Genomic DNA, 26,198 nt, shown 5'->3' with positions numbered 1-26,198 from the left:
AAGTGTAATATGGGTTTTTTCAGGGACTGATATGTAAATGGAAGAAAGAAAAAAAGGAAACCCAAAAGAAGAAAAGGTTTGCTTGGTCCACAAGTTTTCTATTAATAAAGCCCAATATAATGACAAATTTGGTTATTTTCTTGGGATATTTTCTTTTAAATTTACCTCTTACAATAATTTCTCTCATGGCACAATCCCAAAGAATCTTCTAAAATAAAAATCTCATAATCAATCAAAATCATAATTTGGACAATTATTAATAAATTCAAGAGAGATAATATATTGTATACAATTTTACCATCTTCTTCTTTTTTCTCTATTTTTTTTCTCTATTTGTTTTCTATGAATCTCGTATACGTCAACAAATTTAAACTTGTTTGACGATTTGTTGATATATATATATATATATATATATGGCAACAAATGACATAATTTGGTGACATATATATCAACAAATGACACGATTTGTTGACATAATTTTCATGTTTTATCATATTCATTTGTATGTAGTCCGAGTAGCAAGCTTTCACCGGACTCGTATTGTATAAGGTATTTTTAACTCATGTAATTTTTTTTTAAAAAAAAGTAATTTTGAGAGATACAGTTTATGAATGATTAAAAAAATGACACACTTTGTTGACATATATGTCAATAAACGATACGTGGTCTCGTAAGTAAAGTAACAAAGACTGAGTGTAGTGTAACGGCTATAATTTTTTCTCTGTTCTCTCTCCTACCCAAACCCTATTCTCAATTTCAAACACCGAAATGGGCGGAGAGAGCGGTTTTCACATCTCACCACCCCCCTAGATCTACCGGAATTGTATTTTCGTCCAGGTCTGTGTCGGTTTCAGCTCCGGGCGTTATTCCACGCGCTTCCACTCGCGGCCCACGCGCCTCCCTCTCCGTGCGCGTGTGGGTCACGCACCTCACTCTCCGCCGCGCATGTGGGTCACGCGCCACCTCCTGCTCGTTTTTTTCCGATTTTTCCGACTCCCCCTGTTTCGTCTTAGTCTTCTCGGCCTTTTCCACGAATTTTGACACCGTTTTGCGCGTGCAAATTCTGCAGTAGAGTGAGTTTTATACAAGTTTTGGATTTTTAATTCTCTCTGCAACTCCAGCAAGGTTCTGTCCGTATGATTTCCTCAGTTTTCACCGTGGATTAAGCTCATGGTTACTCTAAGAGAAAACGTTTTTCTAGACAGTTTTTTCGTAGAAGATAAGCGATTCGTGGTGTCTCTTGGTCGAGATGGTGGAGTCGTCCGTCTTCTTGAGGAGAGCAGGAGGTCTTCTTTCAGCATTCTCCTAAACAGGGAAACAGCGGTATGGCTCGCAAAGGTTATTGATGGAAGCCTTAGTATATCTCCCGAACACAGGTTATGGAGAAGGTTCGTGGGAAACGGTTTCTCAATCATAGTGGATGTATTGATCAACAAAAGAGCTTCTTGTTTAAGAATACTGAAGATTGCTCAGGGACAAGGAAGATTGATAATGATTCTCGAGGGCGAGAGAAGGCAAGGGTGGAGGATTTTTTCGAGATCTTTGGATGCGGTCCTTGGACGGTGGTCTGCAAACCAAAAGATTGGGGATCGCAAAGTCGAAGAAACTTCAGTGAACAACACGAGGCCAAGCTATAGCGAAGCGGTTCAAGGGTATCGAAAGAAGAATGGAAATGAGGCTGCGGAAGAAACACTCTCAGTTGTCACACCAGATCACCCCAAAACGTTGGGTTTGGCCGTGGTGGTCCGACGGTTTAACGGCTTTAACAACTGGGAGGAGATCCAGACAACGATACTCAAGTTATCCTTCCATGAAGTGATTATCTCACCTTTCTCCGAGAACAAAGATTTAATTTGGTGCCGAGACTTGGAAACAAAAAATGCAATCCTCAAAATCGGATTGATCCTCATCAACCAGAAGAACGTCGCGATCCTCTCAGAGTGGAAGGCATCGGAACAATGGGAAGGTAACTTCTTGAAGGTAAAGAACGATTGGATTGGTATTGAAGGTCTTCCCTTGGATTTATGGAATGTTCACGCGCTGAAGACGATTGGGGCAAAATGCGGAGGGGCGATTCAAATCGCAAAGGAGACGTTGGAACTCTCAGATATCAGATTTGCGAAAATTAAGGTCAAAGGTCCTAAGAGCGGTCTAATGGCACACTCTTTGGAGCTGCCTTACAGAGAGCATTCGATCCACGTCGGCCTCTTCAATTTAGAGGAGTCGCCAAGAGGCCCTATATTGGTTTCTTCTTTTCACCCTCCTGTTCACCATACGGATTTTCATATCGTCGCCTCTCCGATAAAGCCTTTTCAGTTAGCGAGAAACCAAGAGGATAAAGGAAAAAAGAAGATGGAAGAAGAGGAAATCAGCAGGTCTTCGGTTCAAGAGGTTTCGAGCGGCTCGAGGTCGAGTGAAAACCTTAAAGCGAAGCCAAATGGGGCTACGGGGCACAACAACGCTGACTCATCTGCTAACCTAATAGGTTACGGTTTGGGCCACTTTACCAAAGATCTACACTTACTCATAGCCGATCAAATCGCGCGCATACACACAACCGACTGCGAATCTTTTTCCAATTCTTTCTCTCCAAAAAAACCAGTAGGTTCCGTGGAGGCTCCAAAAGAAATCCATTCTGATTTGAGCCACTTTCCAGAAGAAGGAGTCTCGGTCATATCCGTAAGAGCAAAGAGCGCGGGTAATTACGCAAAGACTCGTCGTCCAAAAGAGCGAGCATCTTTTCGCAAGGGGATTATTGATAGGTGGAACGCATATACGACTCAAAAGAGGTCGCCGATCATCAGGAGGGACTACCTAGATTGTTTTAGCGACAGTGAGGTGGAAGGCAGGAAAAAAGACGCTTTCGGCAAGACTTATTCGCGTAGATGGTGGCTCGGAAATCAGGAGGCGGAGTCGGCTTTCCATTCTCCGCCTCTGGGTCTTGACGAAGACGACAAAATTGAACAAATACAAGACAATCTTTTGGAAACTCAAGACGTGGTCTCGTCTCCGACGGAAGGCTCATCGGAGGAGTCTATTGGTCCATCTGAGGATATCCCGAGCGATGACTCTTCAGAGTGTCTAGTAGGTATTGCCGAAATGCTCGGATTAGGTTCCTTGACGTCATCGTCCGAAGGCTTGCCCCCTATCGAACCGAACCTAAATTCTCAGGTATCACCACTCTTATCTACATCGGTTATTCTATATTCTAGTGTAAGTAGGGGTGGAAGAGTTCAACGACACAACAGTAATTACCATGATGGAGGGTCCACTCAAAAGAAAAGTAGTTCCAAGATCTCAAAAAAGAAAAAAAAGAACTGAGGAAATTGGAATTTGATATGAGCTTCGGTAAGGCTATAAGCTCAGGGAGGAAGCCAATTAGTAAATGAAGATCGTCTCATGGAACGTTAGAGGGACTGGTCACCCCGATAAGAGACGTGGAATAAAATCTTTGGTATGCAAGATCAACCTGGATATTCTTGTTCTTTTGGAGACCAAGAGATCTAAAATCGATAGACGGTTCGTAGGAAGTGTTTGGAGTTCTAGGTTCAAAGAATGGGTCCTTCTTCCGTCAATTGGAGCAGCGGGCGGTATCGTAATTATATGGGACTCAAGAAGAGTGTCGGTATTGGAGAGCTTAGTAGGAGATTTTTCGGTTTCAATTAATATTGAGAATGGTGACCTTCCGTGGTGGTTCGATTTATGGACCGTGTCGAGCTGCTGCTGGAAGATCAGATTTTTGGGATGAGTTGGCTGGACTGGGCGAGATATGTGGATCTCGTTGGTGTGTCGGAGGGGATTTCAACGTCATCAGATTTGCCGCAGAGAAAAATAAACATGTAAGAGCTAGACGAAGCATGAGACTTTTCAATGAGATCATTTCTAACCTTTCCTTGGTTGATCATCCGCTACACAACGGAGAGTTCACATGGTCAAATTTCAGGGAAAGCCCCACGTGTTCTCGTCTAGACAGATTCCTCTTCACAACAAGTTGGAGGGGTATCTTCCCGTTCTGTTTACAAGAGGTCAAATTTAGGGGTGTTTCGGACCACTTCCCAATCACGATCATTACAGAACCGGCCAAATGGGGCCCGGGCCCTTTCAGATTGGACAATGAATGGCTGTAACACTCCGAATTCAAGGTTTTGGTTGCCAATTCATGGATGGAACCCGTTCCGGAGGCTTGGACAGGTCATCGTATTATGGGGAAGCTCTATGGATTAAAAAAGAAAATCAAGGCATGGGCAGTTGGTGAAAAGGAAAGGAAGATATGCCAAAAATTGAAAATTGAAAGAGAGATTTGAGTCTTAGATAGACAGGAGGCTGGTCCTGACTGGTCGGAAGAAAAACGTTTTGAAATGGCCTTTTTGAAAGGACAATTGGATAGTATTCTCGAGAATGAGGAGATGATAGCGAGGTTAAAGTCGAAAGTTGCATGGGCCAAACACGGAGATGGTAATACGAGCCTCTTCCATTCTCTCCTAAGTGCGAGAAAGGCAAAGAATTTCATTTGGAAGTTGGAAAAGGTGGATGAGACTATCACGGTCAACGAGGTAGAAATCGTTGAAGAACATAACAGCTTTTTCGAAACTTTATACCGAGCTAATCCATCTACGCGAGGAGATTGGAACAACATTCTTTGGCAGCCAATGGACTCAGATAGCGCCGAAAACCTCTCGCGACCTTTTGACGAAGAAGAGATAAGAAGAGCGGTTTTCGGTTGTGCGAGGAACAAATCCCCCGGACCGGATGGTTTCTCCATGGCGTTTTTCCAGAATTTCTGGGATATCCTTAAGGTCGATGTGCTCCAATTCTTTAGAGAGTTTTGGGAATCGGGCATAATAAACAAAAGTGTAAACGAGACTTTCATTTGCTTGATACCCAAAAAACTCAATGCCAGTAGAGCCAAGGATTTTAGACCAATCAGCCTGGTTACAGGATTATACAAAATTTTGGCAAAAGTATTGGCAGAAAGAATTAAAACGGTTTTGGATAAAATTATCTCCCCTTTCCAAGGTGCTTTTGTTAAAGGACGTCAAATCTCAGATATGATCCTTATCGCAAACGAGGTAGTTGAGGAAACCAAGAGGTCGGGGGTGAAAAGAGCAGTCTTTAAAATAGATTTCGAGAAAGGTTACGATATGGTGGAATGGGATTTTCTCGACTTCGTGATGGAAATGAAAGGTTTCGACGCTAGACGGAGAAAATGGATTAAAGGATGTCTATCCTCGGTTTCCTTCTCAATCATCATCAACGGGAAAGATAGAAATCATTTTTCGAGCTCGAGAGGTTTGCGTCAAGGAGATCCGATCTCGCCTTTCCTTTTCACCTTAGTTGCGGACGCGATGTCCAGAAGAATCCTTCGAGGTGTGGAAAACGAATCTTTTAGACCCCTCGAGGTAGGCTTCCCGAGATTGAGAATCTCCCATCTTCAGTTCGCGGACGACACGCTTATCTTCAGGGATTTTGATTTTCAAAGTTGGGCAAATCTTCTCGATATCATTCGTGATTTTTGCAAAGACTCGGGCCTTAAAGTTAATATAGAGAAAAGTAGTCTGGTTGGCATTAATTGTGAAACAGAGGAAAGTGAGCGTCTCGCAGCTTCTCTCGGTTGTCAAAAGCTAGATTGGCCGATCACCTATCTCGGTTTACCCCTTGGAGACAATCCGAGGAGCAAATCTTTCTGGGACCCCGTGCTTCTCAAGGTTGCAAAGAGACTCGCTGGCTGGAAGCGAGGCTTTCAATCGAAAGGCGGGAAATTGACCCTCATTCAGTCGGTTTTATCTGCCCTACCGACCTATTACATGTCAGTTTTTAAAATGCCCTCAGCGGTAGCCGACGAAATTGAGAAAATCATGAAATGTTTCTTTTGGGAAGGATTCGAAAACCAAAAAAGGCGGGCAGCGGTCTCTGTTGGGAATATTGCCCACTTGAAGATAATGATTACTAAATTCGATAATAAGATTACTTTATTAGCATTATATGATTAGTGGGTTAAGTTCTAAACAATTAGAATCAATAACAACTATCTTCCATAGCCTCCGTATCTAACTGAGTCACGTGCTGGGCACCTGAGTTCGGGCGGTGTGCTAAAACATGGTCGATGACTGATATATGCCTGGAAAGCTATATCTAAAGTCAAATATGTGGAACACATAGGTGAAGGCTGATCACTATGTGGGAGCATTCTACACTTGTGGTAAGTGTACGACCTGGACAGGTCTTGGTGTAGATGTGTCGTTTAAGGACCCTTACGACACACTAACTGAGGCCACTATGATGGTCACAATGAGACTTGATCTAAATCCTGAAGTGATCATGGACACTGGGTTATGTTACTGAGTTCTTTGACTCATTCGCTAAAAGGCTATTCATGCTAATCACAGCTTATGTCTTGGGAGTTTTCTCAGAGCATGATTCGAGTGGGAAGTGATTTACAGATACGGAATCCAGCCTTCCTGAAAGAAGGTTAATGTTCACTCACCTAAGGGTTGATTCCAGAACCGATAGATTGCTAGCACTTTCGAAGTAAGTAACGTTCGAAAGAATCTTTCGCTGGGGAAGCAACAATGCTTAGGGCTGATATGTATCAAGAGAAGTATAACGGAAAAATTGACTTCTCTTGGCACGGGTTGAACCTGGAGGATCTTGATCACGAACTGACTATATCAGTGGACACTCGTCACGATGAGTAAATATAATTCTAGTATAAAGGAGAGTTCAGTCTTGGCTTACAAGGTGGAGTATTTGACCAAGATTAGACAAATCGATGGACAAAAGAGAAAGGACTATTTCGTCTTTTTCATCGGATTTGTTAAGCTCCTATTACTAGGTCCATAGTCCCCGATTCGGCTCTGATAAAGGCAGATAAGAACTTTCGTATAATAATGTTTATCATTATTAATCTCACTTGCTGTAATTGTGATTGACAGCATTAATTCTGGAAAACGGGTATTCGCATAATTAAATAAATATTTATGGTAGAATTGTTTATTTATTGTTTGATCAAGTAAATAATAAATTATTAATTATTTGTTTGTTGTTGGACCAAGTAAATAAATAATTAATTAGGTTTTAAGCAATTGGGCCTTGCACAAAATATGAAAATCGGATTTGGGAATTTTTGGCACTAGGGTTTGCGCAAATTCCCCCTTGGCCGTGTGCCTAAAATTCGAATTTTATAATACCAATATTTTCTCTTTAGTTGTTTAAATAAAGGAGAGAGAAAAATATAAGACATTGTCCTATATTTTCTCCTTATTTAAAGGAAAGTATTTAGGAGAATATTTAGGAGAATAATATATTCTTCTTTATTATCTCACTAAATAAATTATTCTCTATTTAAATAAAAGAATAATATCCCATAGATATTGATCTGATGGATGAGAGAAAAAGTAGGATTAACTTGTTGAGATCCAAGTGCCTAGATTAAATCCTCTAGTGTGAACACAGTAAAAGGAAATAAAATATTCTGGAAGATTCCATGAATATCTCCTTTTACTACTATAAATAGGGGTTCATGAGAAGGCAAAAATAAGCAATTATTTTAAGGAAGTTTTTTTGAGAGAAATTTCGTGCATCACTAGCCTCCCTTGGCCGTGCATCTGCCTTTCCCTCCCCTCGGAAATTCGTTTCCATTCTTAGTAAAATAAGAGAGAGATCTCGAAACACCTAGTTTCGTGATCTAGTGAGATAAAGACTGTGCCCACTCATCTTTCTTATTCGTCTCGGAGATTACGTTTCGGAAGACTAAGGTGTCATCCTCGAGTCCTTCATCAAGACGACGCAAGGAGTACGCGATTGGATTGGAGCGTTCTGTGGCTGAACCGAAATCAATGTAAGTACTCATTTACTCTTATATCGGTTGCTTGACTTATATGCTCTCGTGAATTAAATTAATTAAACATAACTAGATCTTGTTAATTATAACCATAATTTAATTAGCTTATGATCAGCGTAATTAATTATTTTTCCGCATTAATATGGTTATATGGTGGAATAATCTCAAACGAGTCGCATCGGAGCGATCGTTCGTGTCCGATGCGAGCTCGATCCACCAACAAGTGGTTTCAGAGCTAGATGTTATGATTAATTAATCGATTCGTTCTTGTAATTAATTTAAATATGGTTTGAATGAAATTATATGTGGATGTGAATTTCATGCAATTCAATATATGATATGTGGATTGTGATTCGTGGTTTGATCGTAGAATATTTGATTCTCGCTTTTCTAGATTTTTTGTAAACCCGAAATTCAAAGGGTATAGGTTTTATGTAATTATTATTATTATTGTTGTAATCCGATGGTGCGACGTTCTTGATCACGACGATCGGCGAGAGATGGACACACAACGAAGAAGCATGACGGACGAAGAAATCCTCCACGACTACGCCACTAGAAAACTTGTCACAAAATTTTGTGACAAGTCTCGGCCGTCCTCTTAGTGCCGGGCCGCGCCCTCGTGGCGGCGGCGGTCCGGTGCAGCCTCAAGTCTAATCTTGACCTAGGTCAAGATTAGAGGATTCGTCCGGGCCTCAGCCCGGAAACCCTAGTGGGCCCACGGGCCCACTCATTAAAAAAAAAAATTTACCGAAAAAAAAAATTAAGTTTTTAAATGTTTTATTTAATTAATTGTATGGGCTCACTACTACAAATATAGTTTTCCGGTGCGGAAGACTTTTGGGTGCGACTTTTCGCACCTAAAAGTCGCACCCAAAAGACTTTCGAGTGCGAAAAGTCGGACCCGTAAGTCAAACAAGCTATGTAAAATTTTCGCGATTTTTTATTAGGTTGGGTGCGAAAAGTCGCACCCAAAAGTCCGTCAAAACATTTAGGTGCGACTAAGTCGCACCCAATACTTTATCCTAACTCGTAGGTGCGACTTAATCGCACCCAAATGTCTGAAATTTTTCAGCGGCCAAATTTTTCCCCTCTCTCTTCAAATATCAGTGGGTGCGACAAAATCGCACCCAAAAATACTGACACACATCATTGGGTACGACTTTGTCGCACCTAATAGTCCGTCACAGGTCATTGGGTGCGACTTTCTCGCACCCAATGAAACTTTTGGGTACGAGAAAGTCGCACCTAAATTTTAGGTTATGATATAAAAGAAATTTTCTATGCGATTTTCATTCATAACCTCACTCCATCTCTCTCAATCCGACTCTCTCTCAATCCGACCCTCTCTCCTCTCCGGATTCTCTCCTACAACCACAGTCCACCGTCGCTCCCTCCGACCACCACCGACGGCTCTCCGCCCGGCCTCTGCTCCTGCGGCGAGCGACCACCACCGACGCCTCTCCGCCCGGCCTCTGCTCCCGCGGCAAGCCACCACCACCGGGGCTGTCTGTGCTCGGGCCCGCCGACTACCCTATCACCTTCTTTTTTTTTCTTTCTATTTTGCAATTTATATATATAATCAAATCTTCTCTACTAATTTCTCTAACAGACACTCTCACTCATCCAAGAAATGGAGCTCTGTACTGTCCAAGCCGTTTCTAGGCCATGTCCTTCTCAAAAGCTTCTCTTCCCTAACCCTAACCCTAAAACCTCTTCTTCTTCTTCCAAGCCTTATTTTCTCTCTCTCGCTCGCCGACCTTCTCACTCTGCTCTCGCCGTTCACTCTCGTACGTTTTTTCCCCTATTACTCAGCTGAGTTTATTTTTGAAACCTTAGGTGTAGAAACAGTGCGTCTGATTGTCATTAGTCGAGCAATAAGTATTATGTTCCATATGGTTTCCAATGTGGATGTATTATACTACGTGTGAGTGTAACCGATTGAGTTTTCTTTTTGTGTTTGGAACTTGGAATGGTGTTTATCTTTCAATCGTTCTGCAATTGATTTTTCAACATTCAATATTTCATTTTTCAGGATCGTTGAACTCTCGAAGCTTCGTCGCGAGAGCATCAGAGTCTGATGGTGCGTCAAGCGGAGGAAGTTATGGTGGCGTTGATCGTGATTCCGTGGCGACTTTTGAAGATATCTCGCCGGCCGTAGATACTGAATCGCCTAAGGTAGAGAAGGAATCGCCGGCGGGAGAGAAAGAGTCCCCGGCGGTTGTGTATGAGCAAACATCAGAGCCTGAAGAAGCTGTCAAAGTAGATCCGCTACTCACAGCCGATGAAGAGCAAACCCCGATATTTGAGTTTTTGGAAAAGCTTAATGTAAGACAATACTTATCCACTTTCTTATTTGCTTTTAGAATAAATTTGTGTTTGTTGACTTACATTTTCTTTGAACTTTTATGTCCAAGTTTGTTGTGTCTGATAAAGCCATGGGCACTCTGAATTAACTATGTTTCACATGATTCCTAGTTTGAGATTTCAAGTCTATTTGAAATGTTCATATATGTTTCTATGGAGATCATGATATATTTCGTTCATTGAATAAGCTGCAGCAATTATAATCTTTATGTTTCCTGTTTACTTATTGGTGCTTTGTATTGTAGTTCCATTTTATCTCGGCCGTTTTATTTGTACATTGCAAGTATTTGTTTTTACTCTCATTGTATGTTGTTTTCTTATACGGAATGGTTTCTATGATGATCTCTAAATTAGGTTTCGAAAACTAATTTAGGTTTCTATGATGATCGCTAGATTAGGTTTCGAAGGCTCATTTTCGTATTTGCTTAATGAAAGGTTATCCTGAGCTGCTAAGCAACATGCAGTTCTTGACCAAATCTAGTAGTAGATGAGAGCACTAATTGATGTGTATCCATATGTTATTTTTACCCTCATTTCATCTGTTATTCTTTTTCTCTCCTACAACCACAGTCCACCGTCGCTCCCTCCGACCACCACCGACGGCTCTCCGCCCGGCCTCTACTCCCGCGGCGAGCGACCACCACCGGGGCTGTCTGTGCTCGGGCCCGCCGATTACCCTCTCTCTCTCAGCCTCGGACCAGTCCTCCGACGACCAGCCAGGCTCCTTCCTCGCGCCAGACTCGATCTGAACCGGCCTCGCTCTTCCTCGCGCGACCCCTCGAAGCCTCTGCACCAAGAAGTCCGGCCGTGAGTCTCTCAGCCAAGAAGTCTCAGTCTCTCAAGTATGTGTATGTGTGGTGTGTGTTTATGTGTGTGGTGTGTGTTTATGTGTGTTCCCGTGTATGTGTGTGGTGTGTGTTTATGTGTGTGGTGTGTGTTTATGTGTATAATTTATTGTTTTTTTTCAGTGTCGCTGTCCTGATCGAGCTGTTGTCCGATCGACCCCGACCACGAGCCGCTGTCCATGTGTGACTACGTGACTCCGCTGTCGCAGCACCGCCGCTGTCCCGCCAAGCTGCTCGAGACTCCGCTGACTACATGACTCCTTTTAATTATGTTTTTAATTACTTTAGATTAATTGTAATTAGTATAATTAGTCTAATTGTTAATTAGTTAGGTAATTAAATAGTTTTTTATATGTATATATGTATTAATAATAAATATAGAATTATAGAATATAATTGTCGATCATAGGTAGTTATAGAATTCATAAGCATAATAAATAAATAAAAAAAATTTAAAAAAAACTATCGGGTGCGACTAGTCGCACCCAAAAATTTGGCGGGTAGGCCAACGGGTGCGACCAAAAATTTGGCGGGTAGGCCAACGGGTGCGACTAGTCGCACCCAAAGGTTTGGCGGGTAGACCTTTGGGTGCGAAAAGTCGCACCCAATGGCCTTCCCGCGGACTTTTTCGAATATCTTTTCTGAGTTATGGGTGCGAATATGGGTGCGAAAAACCGCACCTAAAAGTCGCACCTAAAAGTCATGAACATCGGGTGCGAATTTTCGCACCCATGACCTTTAGGTGCGAACTTTCGGGTGCGCTAAAGTCGCACCTAAAGGTATCATTGGGTGCGAAAATTGACTTTCAGGTGCGAAAAAAGTCGCACCCAATGCTGTTTTTTGTACTAGTGGCTGAGCCCTAATGATTTTTTTATTTAAAACATTACAAAATAAATGATTATGATATCAATTTATTTTAAATGGGACACTAGAATGGGCCCTTACTTAATTAATTTTTTCGATAAAAAATTAGAAAAATTAAATAATTTGATATTGATTTATCTTTCTGAGGGACATAAGAATGGGCCCAATTGAATCCATGGGCCAATATGATTGGGCTCATCTTGATTTACTTTACAGAATCAAATAGGAAACGATCAATCCGAATCAAACCATTCTTGCATGCTCTTGCTTGTTTATTTAATTACTATGTCATGCTTGTATGCTATAACTTAGATCATGTATCGTATGTTAATGGTTGTCATGGGCTTTCATTCATTAAAATTGTCTAATTGGATTAGGATAGTTAATTAATGAATGAGTTGAACGGATCGGAGAGCTTTGTCACCAAGCCGATAAGAGGCTAAGCTGAGAGGTACTTCAGAAGACCTAGTGTCTCACCTTCTCTACTGGGAGCTTTTCCGTGATGGAATACTTTTAGGATAATCAAGACTAGATGTCACGAATTCCTAATCACTAAGCTATATCGAAACATCTGTTTTTAAGAGTAGCTTAGAAACACTCGAGTTTTTAATATGACTTAGTTAACTCGAGTGGATCACCTAGATTAAAGTTAATGCTAGGAAAATTAAAATACTGAAAGTATATTGAGTCGTAGGTCTCCAACATTGACACAACACCGTGAGGATGAAAGATCCCCTCGTGACCGGCGGTTTTCTAAACATGGTGGTCAGTTCCATTCGGAAGGGCTTTTCTGATTCCAATACCAAGGTTGTGTCTCTGACGATAGGTGGGAGGGTTGATCTCTGCGTGTACTAGTTACGCTAGTGCGGATGAGCTAAATTTCTTTCACTGAAATGTTGGGTTGACTCATGCATGAACCAACTGGTGGTTGCTCATGTGGCCAAAGATTCCCATCAAATTGGTAGTTAGTGAGCATAGTTATGAAGGTGCATGTACTATGATTGCTCACTAATCTGAGATGGTTCTCATTTTCACTAGGTGCACTCCGTTACGTCACCAGAGTAAAACGGACTGTGGCTATTAGTCGAATTACCTTGGAATATAAAAACTGGGTTCTTTTGATTAGTATTTTATCCCGTGCATGTTTGCATTATAGTTTTTATATCCTAAATTATATTGATAGTTGTTTCTTTTCATATTGTTAATAAATGTACTTTTATGTTTTTAGTAATCATGTCGAACCCTATTAAGGCCCTGTTGTCGAAAGACGTCCTGACTGGAGATAACTTCCCTAAGTGAAAGTCGAATCTCAACATTGTGCTTGTGAGCAGTGAAAGCATTCGCTTTATCCTCACTGAAGACAGACCTCCTCTTCCTGCTCACAGTGCCTTCAAGAACTTGAGGGAGGACTATGACAAGTGGACTACTGCCAATAACAAGGCGGTGGCCTACATGCTCGCAAGCATATCTGATGCGTAGCGAACTAAGATGGAAGGGAAGGAGACCGCTGTGGAGATCCTTGACTCGTTGCAACAAATGTTTGGGATGCAAAGCGAGCAAGCCCGCATTGAGCTCACCCGTAAGTGCACTACCACTAGGATGACTGCGGGAACTCCGGTGAGGGATCATGTCATGAAGATGACTAACTACTTCACCGAAGCTGAACTCCATAGGGCACAGATGGATGAGGTTACTCACGTGGGAATAATCCTGAATTCCCTTTCGAGTGACTTCATACAGTTTGCGTCTAACTACATCATGAACAAGTTGACGTATGGACTGTCTCAGCTGTTGAATGAACTACAGACTTTCGAGTCTATCACTCGACATGGGAAGAACAAAGGGCCAGCTCTCTATGCTGACAAGAGTTCTTCGCCTAAAACCAAGAAGATGTTGACTTCTGGTGCTGAGTCATCTAAGGCACGTCCGAATACTTCAAAGGGGAAAGGTCCCGCTAAGAAGGAAAGGAGGAACTTCAAGAGAAGTGGAAAAGGAAAAGAAAAGAAGCGAGAAAGCATTGGTAAATGTCACCACTGCAACACTGAAGGCCATTGGAAGAGGCATTGTCCTTTGTACTTGGCTGAGCTTGAGAAAAACAAGAAGAATGCTGGTATGGTACCTTAAAATACATGATTAAAGATATCCTAAAAATGTTTTAAGGATAATTATTCATGAGCATACTTCTTTTCTTGTTCACTAGTACAATTGATAGCATCAGGTGCGACAAAAGTCGCACCTGAAAGTGCTAGAGTCGCACCTGAAAGTGTCATCAGGTGCGACTTTAGATGCGACACAGTCGCATCTGAAAGTCTGCACCTGATGATATCAGGTGCGACTTGTCGCACCTGAAAGTCATCACTATCAGGTGCGACATTTTAGGTGCGACTAGTCGTAGTAGACCATCCTGTTTCTGACTTTCAAAGACGGCGTGTCAAGGTTGCACGTCGGGCAAGCGAGATACCCTTGGCCACTCCATCCCGATAAATAGGATCGAGCTGGAAAATCGTTAATCGTCCAAAGTAGCGCGGCACGCAATCGAAACACTTCATCGTTGGCACCATCTCGAACGCGGAATCCGGTCTCCCACAGTTCTTTCAGCTCTTCGACAATTGGCTGCAAGAACATGTCCATGTCCTTTCCTGGTGAGTGAGGCCCCGGGATCAAAAGCGTCAGCATCAAGTACTCTTTCTTCATGCATAATCAAGGCGGCAAGTTGTACGCAGTTAGTACCACAGGCCACATGCTGTACGATAAACTCATTTCTCCGAACGGATTGAATCCATCCGCAGCTAGTCCAAGCCGCACGTTTTGAGGCTCTGCAGTAAAGCCTGGGTATCTCTCGTCCAGGTTTTTCCACGTCGTACCATCCGCAGGATGTCGTAGAACACCAACTTCCCTGACGCGATCTCTTTCGTGCCACTGCATCAGAAGCGACATGTGTCGAGACGCGTACAACCGCTTCAATCGATCTTTCAGGGGAAAATATCGCAAAATCTTTTGCGTTATCATTTTCCCACTTGGCTTCCATCTGCTCTCGTTGCATACTGGGCACACGTCGACTTCCGCGAGATCTTTTTGAAATAGGACACAATCGTTAATACACGCATCGATCATCTCGTATCCCATGCCAAAACGCTTCAGCTTCGCCTTTGCCTCGTAATGCTTCTCCGGAATTCGATTACCAGCTGGATGAGACTTCTCTAAGAGCTGCAAGAGTTCTGTAAACGACTTCTTCGTCCAATGGTTCGTGACTTTGAGGTGCATCAACGAAACCAAGAACGACAAAGAAGAAAACTCTTTGCATCCAGGGTACAATTCTGCTTCCAACTCGGCGAAGAGGTCTTCCACTTTCTCCTCTACACGCACCTCGCTCTGGGTCGGCTCTGTAGCATCGTCGAAATCCTCGTGATCCCTGATATCCTCCACAGCACCGTCACTACCAGAAATATGGGATACAACTACATCTTTTTTTTTAAACTTCAGTTTAGCCTTTTAATGGAGTCTTTTAATACAGACTACAGTCACCTTTTTTTTTTGCCTATATTAGACTCTAGTCGAATATAAAACTATAGTTAATGACCTTTTTTTCTCTACAGTCAACATAAAGACGTAGTGGTAATACTCAAAAAATAAAAAATTATCAAAATTTCACCATTTTAGAATGGAGGGAAATTTCCCACTAAAATTTGGTACATTTTCACTACAGTCAAATCTAAAAAAATAGTGGTAATACTCAAAATATAAAAAATTACCAACATTTCACTATTTTACATTGGAGGGAAATTTCCCACAAAAATATTTGTTTGGGCGGTAGATGAAAATTAATTAAAATCAACTAAGTGTTGAAAATGTACTCTCTATCGTCATCGTGTATCTCCTCTTTCTTTCTATCCACGGCCTCCTCATCTCTCTATCTCCGTCTCTCTCTTAAATTGTCACAGCCACCACGCAACATCACCATCTTCGTGTTTTTCTGCAACCCTCTATTATTTTCTTCGTCATCGACACTCTATCTTTCTCTGAAATCTATTCATCCCTCACGAACTAAAAATCCCCAAATTCCCCATCTCAGATTTTGGCCAAAAAGTTATCAAAATTCAGAAATCAAACTCCAACTCACGAAATCAAAGGCAAATCAAGCAAACACGAGTCCAATCACTACTACAAATGATGGATTATACAACCCACTTTCTACAACGCTTAACATAAGCGTTGTAGAAACTAGGGATTCTACAACGCTTAACATAAGCGTTGTAGAAACTAGGGATTCTACAACGCTTAACATAAGCGTTGTAGAAACTTAGTGTTTCTACAACGCTTATGACTAAGCGTTGTAGAATCCAGGTGTTTCTACAACGCTTTTGGATAAGCGTTGTAGAATCTGGGTGATTCTACAACGCTTTTGTAAAGCGTTGTAGAAGAACTTAAATTTCAGATTTCCCACAACGTTAACACTATCCGTTGTAGAACCGTCGCCGCGGCACCATGTGATTTTCGCCGCGGCGAAAACTTTCTACAACGCAAGTTCAAAGCGTTGTAGAAGGATGGACCTCGCCGCGGCACGATTTAAACCTCGCCGCGGCGAAGCATTCTACAACGCTTTTTATAAGCGTTGTAGAATAAAGTCGCCGCGGCGATGGTCATCTCTCGCCGCGGCGAGACTATGTCGCCGCGGCTGGAAATATACTCCGCCGCGGCGAGAAGGATACCGTGGCCTAGCAGTTTTTTATGAAACTTCCTCGCCGCGGCAATGAAGGACTCCCGCCGCGGCGAGAGGATCCTACAACGGTTAGAATATCCGTTGTAGGATCCTCTCGCCGCGGCGAAGACATATTCTCGCCGCGGCGAGGTTAATAGGTTTCCACTATATAAACCCATTTTCAGTTTTTTTTCTCATTCTCCTCAAAATACAAACGCGAGACAAACTATTTTGGCCGAGTCTGTCTTCATTTTCTCTTCCAAATTCCCTCGCCACGTCCTCGCTGCCCCGATTTCTCGCCGTCGCCTTGTCCTCGCCGCCATTCTCGCTCGCCACATCCTCGCCGCCATTCTCGCTCGCCACGTCCTCGCCGCCCAACTCTCTCGCGCCTCGCTCTCTCTCACCGCCTCTCACTCTCTTTTTAAAGGTATGATTTTCTAAGTTTTTAAGGTGGTTACTGATTTAATTTCGTGTTGTTGATATGGATTTCGTGTTTTTGAATATGGATTTCATGTTATTTCCCCGAGTTGCATGTTGTGGTTATTGATTTAACAAAATTAGGGTTATTGATTTAAGGTGGTTATTGATTTAACAAAATTAGGGTTTTTTTATTTTATTATGAATGAATTTGAGTTAGAATTTGTGTTAGAATGAATTTGAGTTAGAATTTGTGTTAGAATGAATTTGAGTTAGAATTTGTGTTAGAATGAATTAGAGTTAGAATTTGTGTTAGAATGAATTTGAGTTAGAATTTGTGTTAGAATGGAATTGTTTATGAATTTGATATTGTTATGTTTAAATGAAGTTGGAATTGATATAGAATTTGTGATTGTTGTGACATTGTTAGTATTTAAAATAGTTATGTTGTTTGTAGATGTCGAGATTGAATTTTTTATGATTATGCTTTGTGAAGGTGAAAAATGGTTCGAACAAAAAATCCGGCGGGCGCCACGGCTCCGAGCACTTCCAAAGGTCCTAGTAAAAGTAAAAGTAAGCGAGCTCGTCAACCGTCCCCTGAAGCAGATTATAACACAAGTATCTTCACCAGCAAGGCCGCATAGGATCGTTACGACAAAATCTCGTCGCGCAGTGTGATCCCTGAGCGGGGATTCAATGTGAGCTCTAACACCGATATAGGAGTGTCAATCCGCAACAGTATTCTTGGTCATGACTGGGTGAAGTATTGTGCCGTTCCCGAGTTCGAGGCAAACTTAAACTTCGTGTACGAATTCTACGCAAACTTACCAGATCACAATGGAGATGTTGTGACGGTCCGAGGTAGACCGGTCGATGTGAGCGTCGAAGCGATCAACGATTTGCTTGGGACCCCAGATGTGCCTTTCGAGAATGAAGGCTATCGGGAATGGTTGAGAACTTGCAGCCACGAGGAGATGGCGAGGTTGCTGTGCATTCCAGGAGAGGATTGGGTCCTTGAAAAAGGGAAAAGGGTACTCAAGCGTGACCAACTCACCAGGATTGCTAAAGCTTGGATTTACTTTGTTTGCGCTCGCCTCTATCCGATCAAGCACTTCACCACTCTTGACGAGGGTCGTATCCAGGTGTTGTTCTGCATCATAAAAGGTCATTCTATCAACGTCGGTCGATTCATCTACAATTGGATGAAGAGTCTAGACTATACTAATGAACGACACGGTTTGCCATATCCGTCGATCATTACCGGCCTTTGTACAAATACGGGGGTAGGACGCTCGAAAAGGGATACGATCAAGGGTCCTATGGGGCCTATTACGAATAACATCATCGATCGCTACAAGATTAGGGAGGAACCATAAACGGAGGAAGCGGAGGAAGAGGAGGAGGAAGGGGAAGAGGGACCACCAGTCAAGGAGCCTCGATTGTTCTTACCAGCACCTCCGGTAGTCGACCCCGCCACCATCGACTACATAGCTCAATGCTCCAACTATCTCGTCGGCGGGTTCCAACACACACAACAGTACATGCACCAACAAGCGGAGTATGGCGCCTCTCACATCAACCAACTGAACGATCTCTACTCTCGGTGGGACATCAACCAAGAGAACCAGGTGTTATTTCCTCCATATCCTCAATACTCCGATTATCCGTACCCACCACCACAGTGGCCACCGCATATGGCACCTCCTCAATATCCGGCGCACTCACCACCACCACCACCACCGAATGACGACTAAACCAACAACACCAACTTTAAATTTTAAATTTAAGACTCGTTTGGTTCGTTTAAGCTTCATTTTAAATTTAAATTAAGACTCGCATGGTTTGTTTATGTTTAAGACTCGTGTTTTAGTTAATGTGTGTTTGAGACTTGATTAATATTTAAAAATTGTGAAATCTGAATGTGTGATGGTTTTTTATTTGAATGATAACTTTTCTGTTGAAAACCAGGTTTAAAATGGGAAAGAAAGTAAAAATGTGTAGGCTGAGGTGATTCTATTCTAATCTCGTCGCGGCGACTTAGAAATGTCGCCGCGGCGTATAACGTTCGCCGAGGCGTATTTTATACCTCGCCGCGGCGAGGCATTCTACAATGCTTTCCAAAGCGTTGTAGAAAGTCTTCGCCGCGGCGAAACGTACACATCGCCGCGGCGAGAAACATACCGAGAGCATGCATATTTGAAAACAAAACCTTGCCGCGGCGACATGATTTTCTCGCCGTGGCAAGTTTATCTCGCCGCGGCGACATTACATAGTCCGCGGCGAGAGATTCTACAACGCTTTTCAAGGCGTTGTAGAAATTCTTCCCCGCGGAAAAAAGTAAACATCGCCGCGGCGAGAAACTTACCGAGAGCATGCATTTTTTAAAACATAATCTCGCCGCGGCGGCATAGTTTTCTCGCTGCGGCGACAACATGTCGCCGCGGCGCAAATACAACATAGCCGCGGCGAGAAACTTACCGAGAACCTTCATATTTGAGAACATATCCTCGCCGCGGCGACATAATTTTCTCGCCGTGGTAAGTTTCTCTCGCCGCGGCGAAATTACATAATCGCCGCGGCGAGATGTCCTACAACGCTTATTAAGCGTTGTAGAAACTTGTCGCCGCGGCGGACAACACACATAGCCGCGGCAAGAGTCTAGAAATGATATTGTAAATTTAAACACTATAGAAATGTTGTCCATAAGAGAATAACATAAAATCCAAAATGAAAATACATTGTTAACTGTTCTAAATCAAACAAAAATAGGATCTATATCCTTACGAAGTAGATGAGAAACATCGTCATCATCAAAATCATCCATCTCTTGATCAATAGGAGGTAATCCCGATGTGAACGGTGGAATGCTAGACATGTCTTCGTCTTCTTCATCATTACCATTTCTCGCTTTCATATGAACTACTAACGATAACTCTGGATTGGCTGGATCCGAAACATAAAACACTTGAATTGCTTCCGAAGCCAGAATAAATGAATCATTCTCGTAGCCAATCCGTCTAAAGTCGACAACTGTAACTCCGTCATTATCAACTTTAACATGATTATTATCTGCCCATTTACACTTGAATAAAGCGACTCGCAACCCGCAATAATCAAGTTCCCAAATGTCTTCAATGTATCCATAATAGTTCATAAAAGCATGTTTTGGATTCTTATCTTTGGCCGACGAAACATGTAATGCTTCGGCAAACAATGTAACACCACTATTTTGAACGGGATGCTTGTTGTCTCTCTCTCTTGTGTAAAATGTAAAACCATTAACAGACCAAGCAGTGTACCTTGTAACCATTGAGGAAAGCCCGCCAGATAGTTTACTCAATGTAGAAGAATGTCCTGCCTCTTTAAATAATCGTTTTCCAAGCCAGTTCTGAAACAAACGGTTGTGCTCTTCTTGTAACCATTTTTCATTTCTGCCTTTCTTTGGATTATTCACTCTCAACTCATTCAAATGAATATCCACAAATGGCGTGACCTCAGAAACGTTGTGTAGCACATGAAGACCGGCTTGCTGCCATTCTTTTCGGTTGACACTCGAATAGGTACCTATAAATAAAAACATACTTAAACAAGAACGCATCATAATTTAAAGTAACAAATAAAGTGTCAAAAACATACCTGTAGATAGAGCTTTTGAATCAAAATTGGTGTTTTTGGGTACCCCAATTTCATCTGCTTTAGCTAAATACTCAGAACAAAACTCAACCGATAATTTTCAACTATGCTTCCTTCGGGCCTATTGTAGTTCTGCACGTAGCTTTTCAACACTTTCATGTAGCGTTCGATTGGATACATCCACCGTAAAAAGACGGGCCCGCATAATTTCACTTCACGTACCAAGTGGACGGTTAAATGAACCATGATGTCGAAAAACGAAGGTGGAAAGAACTTTTCGAGCAAGCAGAGAGTTTTCAACAATTCTGACTGCATTAAATCTAGGCGAGTAGGATCGATGACCTTCGAGCAAATTGAGTTAAAGAATACACATATCTTTGATATTGCGAATCTCACATCTTTTGGCACGATTCCTCGCAAAGCAAGAGGCAACATTTGTTGTAGCAGTACATGACAATCGTGAGTCTTCATTCCAATAAGTCTCAAATCTTTCAAAGACACGAACCTCTTATAGTTTGATGAATGACCATCGGGGACTTTAATAGAAGCAAACCAGGTACACAACTTCTTCTTCTCCTTTCGATCTAGAGTGTACTTTGCCGGTGGCAATTTTATTTTTTGTCCACCCCCCTCTTGGGGATGCAAAATGCTTCTTATATTCATCCCTTTGAGATCCATTCGAGATTTTAATCCGTCTTTCGATTTATTTGGATCATCAAGAAGCGTACCGATAAACGATTCACACACATTTTTCTCGATGTGCATAACATCCAGACAATGCCGAACGTAGTGTGACTTCCAATAAGGAAGGTCGTAGAAAATCGATTTCTTCTTCCAAGGATTCTCTTTGAAGGATTCTTTAGTACTAGCACTCTGCTTTCTTTTCCCAAGCACTTCATTGACGTTTTTAACCATCTCATAGAGATCTTCACCAGACAAAATTCTAGGAGGCGGTCGTTCTTCTGTATTTCCATCAAATGCCTGTTTCAACCTTCTATATGAGTGATCTCTTGGTAAAAATCTTCTATGACCAAGAAAAACGGTCTTCTTACCATGCTTCAATCTGATGGAAGATGTGTCTTTCATGCAAATCGGACAACCAATCGAGCATTTCACAGAGTATCTTGACAAGTTTCCATAGACAGGAAAGTCGTTAATAGTCCACATTAACATTGCCCTTAAGTTGAACGAATCTCCATGGTAAGTCTTTGACTCTATCCCTTTCTCCCATAACATCTTCAAATCATCGACCAACGGTGCCAAATAAACATCGATATCATTTCCTGGTTGATTCGGTCCTGAAATCAGAAGCGTTAACATCAAGAACTTTCTCTTCATACATAGCTTTGGAGGGAGATTGTAGTTCACGAGTGTAACCGGCCAAACACTATATTTACTGCTCATCATGCTGAACGGGTTCATACCATCAGACGCTAGACCAAGGCACAAATTTCGAGTATTAACACTGAAATCCGTATACTCTAAATCGAAGGATTTCCATTGTGAAGCATCAGCATGATGTCTCAACATACCATCATCGATACGCTTTTCGGAGTGCCAAACCATGTTCTTCGCGTGTTTGACACTATTAAACATTCGACGGAAGCGCGGCATTGGAGGAATGTACCATAATGACTGAAATATATTTAAAGAAAATCAATAATTAATAATGAATATGAGCTACATGTATTTCTTAATCAAATAATGAAAATGTACGTACCTTGACTGGAACTCCTTTAACCCCATTACATGGAATTTTACCCTTCTTCCACCTTGACTCTTTGCACGTCGGACATTCATTCAGATCTTCATACTCATGTCTATATAAAACACAATCATTTGGGCACGCATGAAATTTCTCGTACTTCATGCCTAATGTGCCCAAAGTCTTCTTCGCTTCATACATACTTAAAGGAACTTTATTATCTTCCGGAAATGCTTCTTTTAGTGTTTCCAACAATAGAGTAAAACTAGTGTTTGTCCAACCGCCCGACGCCTTTAAATGAAATAATGTAACTAGAAACGACAACTTCGAAAAGCTTGTACACCCTTCATATAATGGTGTCTCCGCATCATTCATCATGGACTCAAACAATTCCGGTCGCTCAACAAAATCATCCTCCAAATCGTTCATCATTCCGCACATATCATCAATATCATCTTCAACATCATTGTTATCCTCGTTTACCGTAGAACGAAAAACCTCACCATGTTAGTACCATCTTTGATACGAGGTCATTATTCCATATACAAATAAATGGGTCCGAACGACATCAATCGAAAAATGTCTATGATTTCCACATTGAATACAAGGACAACGCATAGATTTCACATCTACCATGTTCTCTCTAGCAAAATCACAAAACTCATCTACACCTTTACGATATATCTCGTTTAATCTATTCTCCCACATCCACTTTCTCATCTTCATAGAAAACCCTAATTATAAAAAAAAAATAACTCATTCTAATTAGTAAACTATCAAGAGAACAACATTAGGAGAAAATTAAAGAAGAACTTACTAGATTTGGATGTGTAGATGAGACTTGTAAATGAGAACGCAGTAGAATGAATCGAAATGGTGCTCGAAATATTTTTCGAGAGGTTATGAGAGTTCTAAGTGAAAAAAAAAGAGAAATGAGAATATATATGCCTCGTGTTTCTCGCCGCGGCGAAAATATGACTTCGCCGCGGCGAAAACTTTCTACAACGGTTTACATAACCGTTGTAGAAACAACTCGCCGCGGCGGACATTACACGTCGCCGCGGCGCCATCCAGCAATAAATTCCCGCCGCGGCGATGTACAACCTTTGCCGCGGCGATGTTTATTCGCTGCGGCGGGAAATAGATTTCGCCGCGGCGCAAAACTTACCGAGAGAATGCTTATTTGAAATTCTGTTCTCGCCGCGGCGAGATATATTTCTCGCCGCGGCGTAATTTTTCTGGGTTTGTCTCGCCGCGGCGGACTTTACACGTCGCCGCGGCGGGAAGTACACTTCGCCGCGGCGAGAACATTTAGGGTTAGGAGGCTCAACTCGCCGCGGCTAGGAATATTTATCGCCGCGGCGTAACTTTTCTGGGTTGTCTCGCCGCGACGGACTTTACACGTCGCCGCGGCGAGACTTCTACACCACTTAGTATAAGTGTTGTAGAAAGAACTCGCCGCGGCGGGAAGTACACGTCGCCGCGGCGAGACTTCTACAACGCTTATAATAAGCGTTGTAGAATCCTTTTAAAACCAAAAATTTTCACTTTTTTTAAACGTCCCGCCTATTTTTTCAGACTTATGCGTTTTTTTTCCCATATTTGTCATTCACATGTCATTCTCTTCTACTTCTCCATTCTTCTTCTTCTCTCCCCGCCCATCTCTCTCTCTTCTCGCCGTCCCTCTCTCTCCGGCCCTCACCCTCTCTTCTCGCCGCCCCTCTCTCTCCGGCCCTCACCCTCTCTTTTCCCCGCCCATCTCTCTCCGGTCCTCACTCTCACTCCTCATAGCCTCCGCCTTGACCCCGCCCAGCCTCCACCTCACTTGACCCCGCCTCGCCTCCACCTCGCCCTTGCCCCGCCTCCACCTCGCCTCTCGCTCGCCACGACCGGGTATGTTATTTCCCAACTTTTTTTTGAATTTAATTTGATTTATGTTATTATTTAGTTAGAATTTGGTATTTATTTGAAGTTAGGAAGAATTTGTATTGGATTTTAGTATATTGGATTTGAATTCGTTTTATTTGAGTTTGATATTGATTTGAAGTTGTATTTGAGTTGGAATAGGATTGGATTTGAGTTAGAAATTGAGATTATGTTTTGAATTTTGTATATTAGATTCCATGTCGTCAACTACTACTACTTCTAGCGGTAGTGGTAAAAGAAAAATTAGAAGACAACTAGCGCTTAACTTCGATGAACAAGAAAAACGAAGAAACACTCTTATGGGTCGGGTTAATAAGGCTAAAACACTTGGTAAAAATATCCCGGTACAATTTGATGATAAAGGGCAACCAATGGGTAAAGAGGGTGATGAGTTGTCGAGTTACTTTGGCGTGTTAGCAAGAGAACACGTTCCACATTCGATGCGTGATTGGAGATGTAAAGACAACGCCCAAATTAAAGAACGGATTTGGAACGAAATGCAAGAAAGATTTACGATTCCTATCGAACAAAAACACGATTGCCTTATGAGAGTCGGAGAAGCGGCAAGGTTATTTCGTCATGAGATATACAACGATCTACTCAAAGACATAATCAACGAACCAATCGCCTTAAAGAGACCGGCTTGTATTTTGAAATTCTATACAAGTATCACCGAAGAAGATTGGATAGCATTTTTTTAGTATAGACGAACCGAAATGTTCAAACAAACATCGGAACATGGGAAATCAAACATCGGAAAAAGTGTGTACAAATCTCGAACGGGCCGAAATGGATATCGAAAGCTTGATCAAGAAAAGGTTAGATTCTTTTTTTTCTTTTAGTTATTCCAAATGTTGTAATTATTTTTTAATTTATTATAAAATTACTTCTTACTAGCATGACGAAACGGGAGAATGACCTACGAAAGAGGAACTTTGGATTGACTCGCGAATGAAAGACGTAGATAACTACAAGGATGAGAAAGACAAATTGATGGGAGAAAAAATCGTAAGTTCTTTACCTTTGTTATAACAATTAACCTTGTAATTTTATTTTCAAATAATTTTATGTGTAGAAAACGTTATCACAACAAGCATCGCAAGGGACATGGTTGCCGGAATCGGGAAAGAGTGTTTTGCAAGAAGCTTTGGGAACGTCGCGAGTTTGTGGTCAATCCAAACACACGTCGCGTTTTAAGTACTTTGTTCCTCCAACGCCCAACGAAGAAGTAATGAAGATGCGTCGGGAAATGAGCGAGTTAAAGTCTTTGGTGATGAAGGCCTTCGGTGGAAATGGTAGCATTAATGTCGGAGATGCTAATGTCGAGTCGCCTAGTGTCGAGCGTGTGGAAGAGAATCTCAACGCGAAAGTTGTTGATGATAAAGAGATGACAAATGTCAGAGATGCTAATGTCGAGTCGCCTAGTGTCAATGAAGCGGTCTCTTTAGGTATGTTTAATTTTTTTTTATCTATTTATTAATAAAGATAAATGTTTTGGTATTAAGTTATTGATAATATTCTTGATTCGCTTAGAACACGACGATGTTGATGATCGTCCGAAGATCGATCCTATCATTGTTGATGATCGTCCGAAGATCGATCCTATTGTTGTGGAAAAACCCAATAGTGTTCGTGCTAGTTGCTCATTGAATCCAACCACCCCGGTGACACCGACTTCGGATGAAAGCCTCGAGTGTCTTCTTTTCATAGATGATGTTGTGAAAGGAGGCACGATTCATGTTGCAAATGGGCGAGCATACGTAAATGGGAGCGTCGTTCACTCTTTACCTTTGGAGGAAGGAAATGTACGTGTGACCGTTTTGGGGGTTTTTATTAAAAAAGCAAAATTGCCAATTCTCACTGAAGAAGCTCAAACCATTGAAGATGCAATAGGAGGATTTG

General features: G+C 41.9%; 1 protein-coding gene across 1 annotated transcript; it reads left to right on the top strand.

Annotated features, from left to right (window-relative positions):
* Positions 1-9,428: 9,428 nt before the first annotated feature.
* On the top strand, positions 9,429-11,309 carry LOC149387692 (uncharacterized). Its single transcript, XM_089622221.1, has 4 exons — positions 9,429-9,630; positions 9,876-10,168; positions 10,778-11,049; positions 11,195-11,309. Exons 1-4 carry the CDS (start codon positions 9,474-9,476, stop codon positions 11,307-11,309), a joined length of 837 nt encoding a protein of 278 aa, XP_089478347.1. The 5' UTR covers positions 9,429-9,473.
* The last annotated feature ends 14,889 nt before the right edge of the window (positions 11,310-26,198 follow it).

The sequence above is a fragment of the Urtica dioica genome, chromosome 8, assembly GCF_054948205.1.
Source record: "Urtica dioica subsp. dioica isolate 48M chromosome 8, U.dioica_male_clone48M_v1_H2, whole genome shotgun sequence".
In the NCBI taxonomy this organism is placed as follows: Eukaryota; Viridiplantae; Streptophyta; class Magnoliopsida; order Rosales; family Urticaceae; genus Urtica; species Urtica dioica.
This window is presented reverse-complemented; position numbering and strand designations above follow the sequence as displayed.

Excerpts from the sequence above, each read along its gene's own strand:
- LOC149387692 (XM_089622221.1), top strand. The coding sequence starts at position 9,474 with ATGGAGCTCTGTACTGTCCAAGCCGTTTCTAGGCCATGTCCTTCTCAA. Across the intron at positions 9,631-9,875 it reads TGCTCTCGCCGTTCACTCTC|GATCGTTGAACTCTCGAAGC; the intron begins GTACGTTTTTTC and ends TTCATTTTTCAG. Across the intron at positions 11,050-11,194 it reads AAGAAGTCTCAGTCTCTCAA|CTGTTGTCCGATCGACCCCG; the intron begins GTATGTGTATGT and ends GTCCTGATCGAG.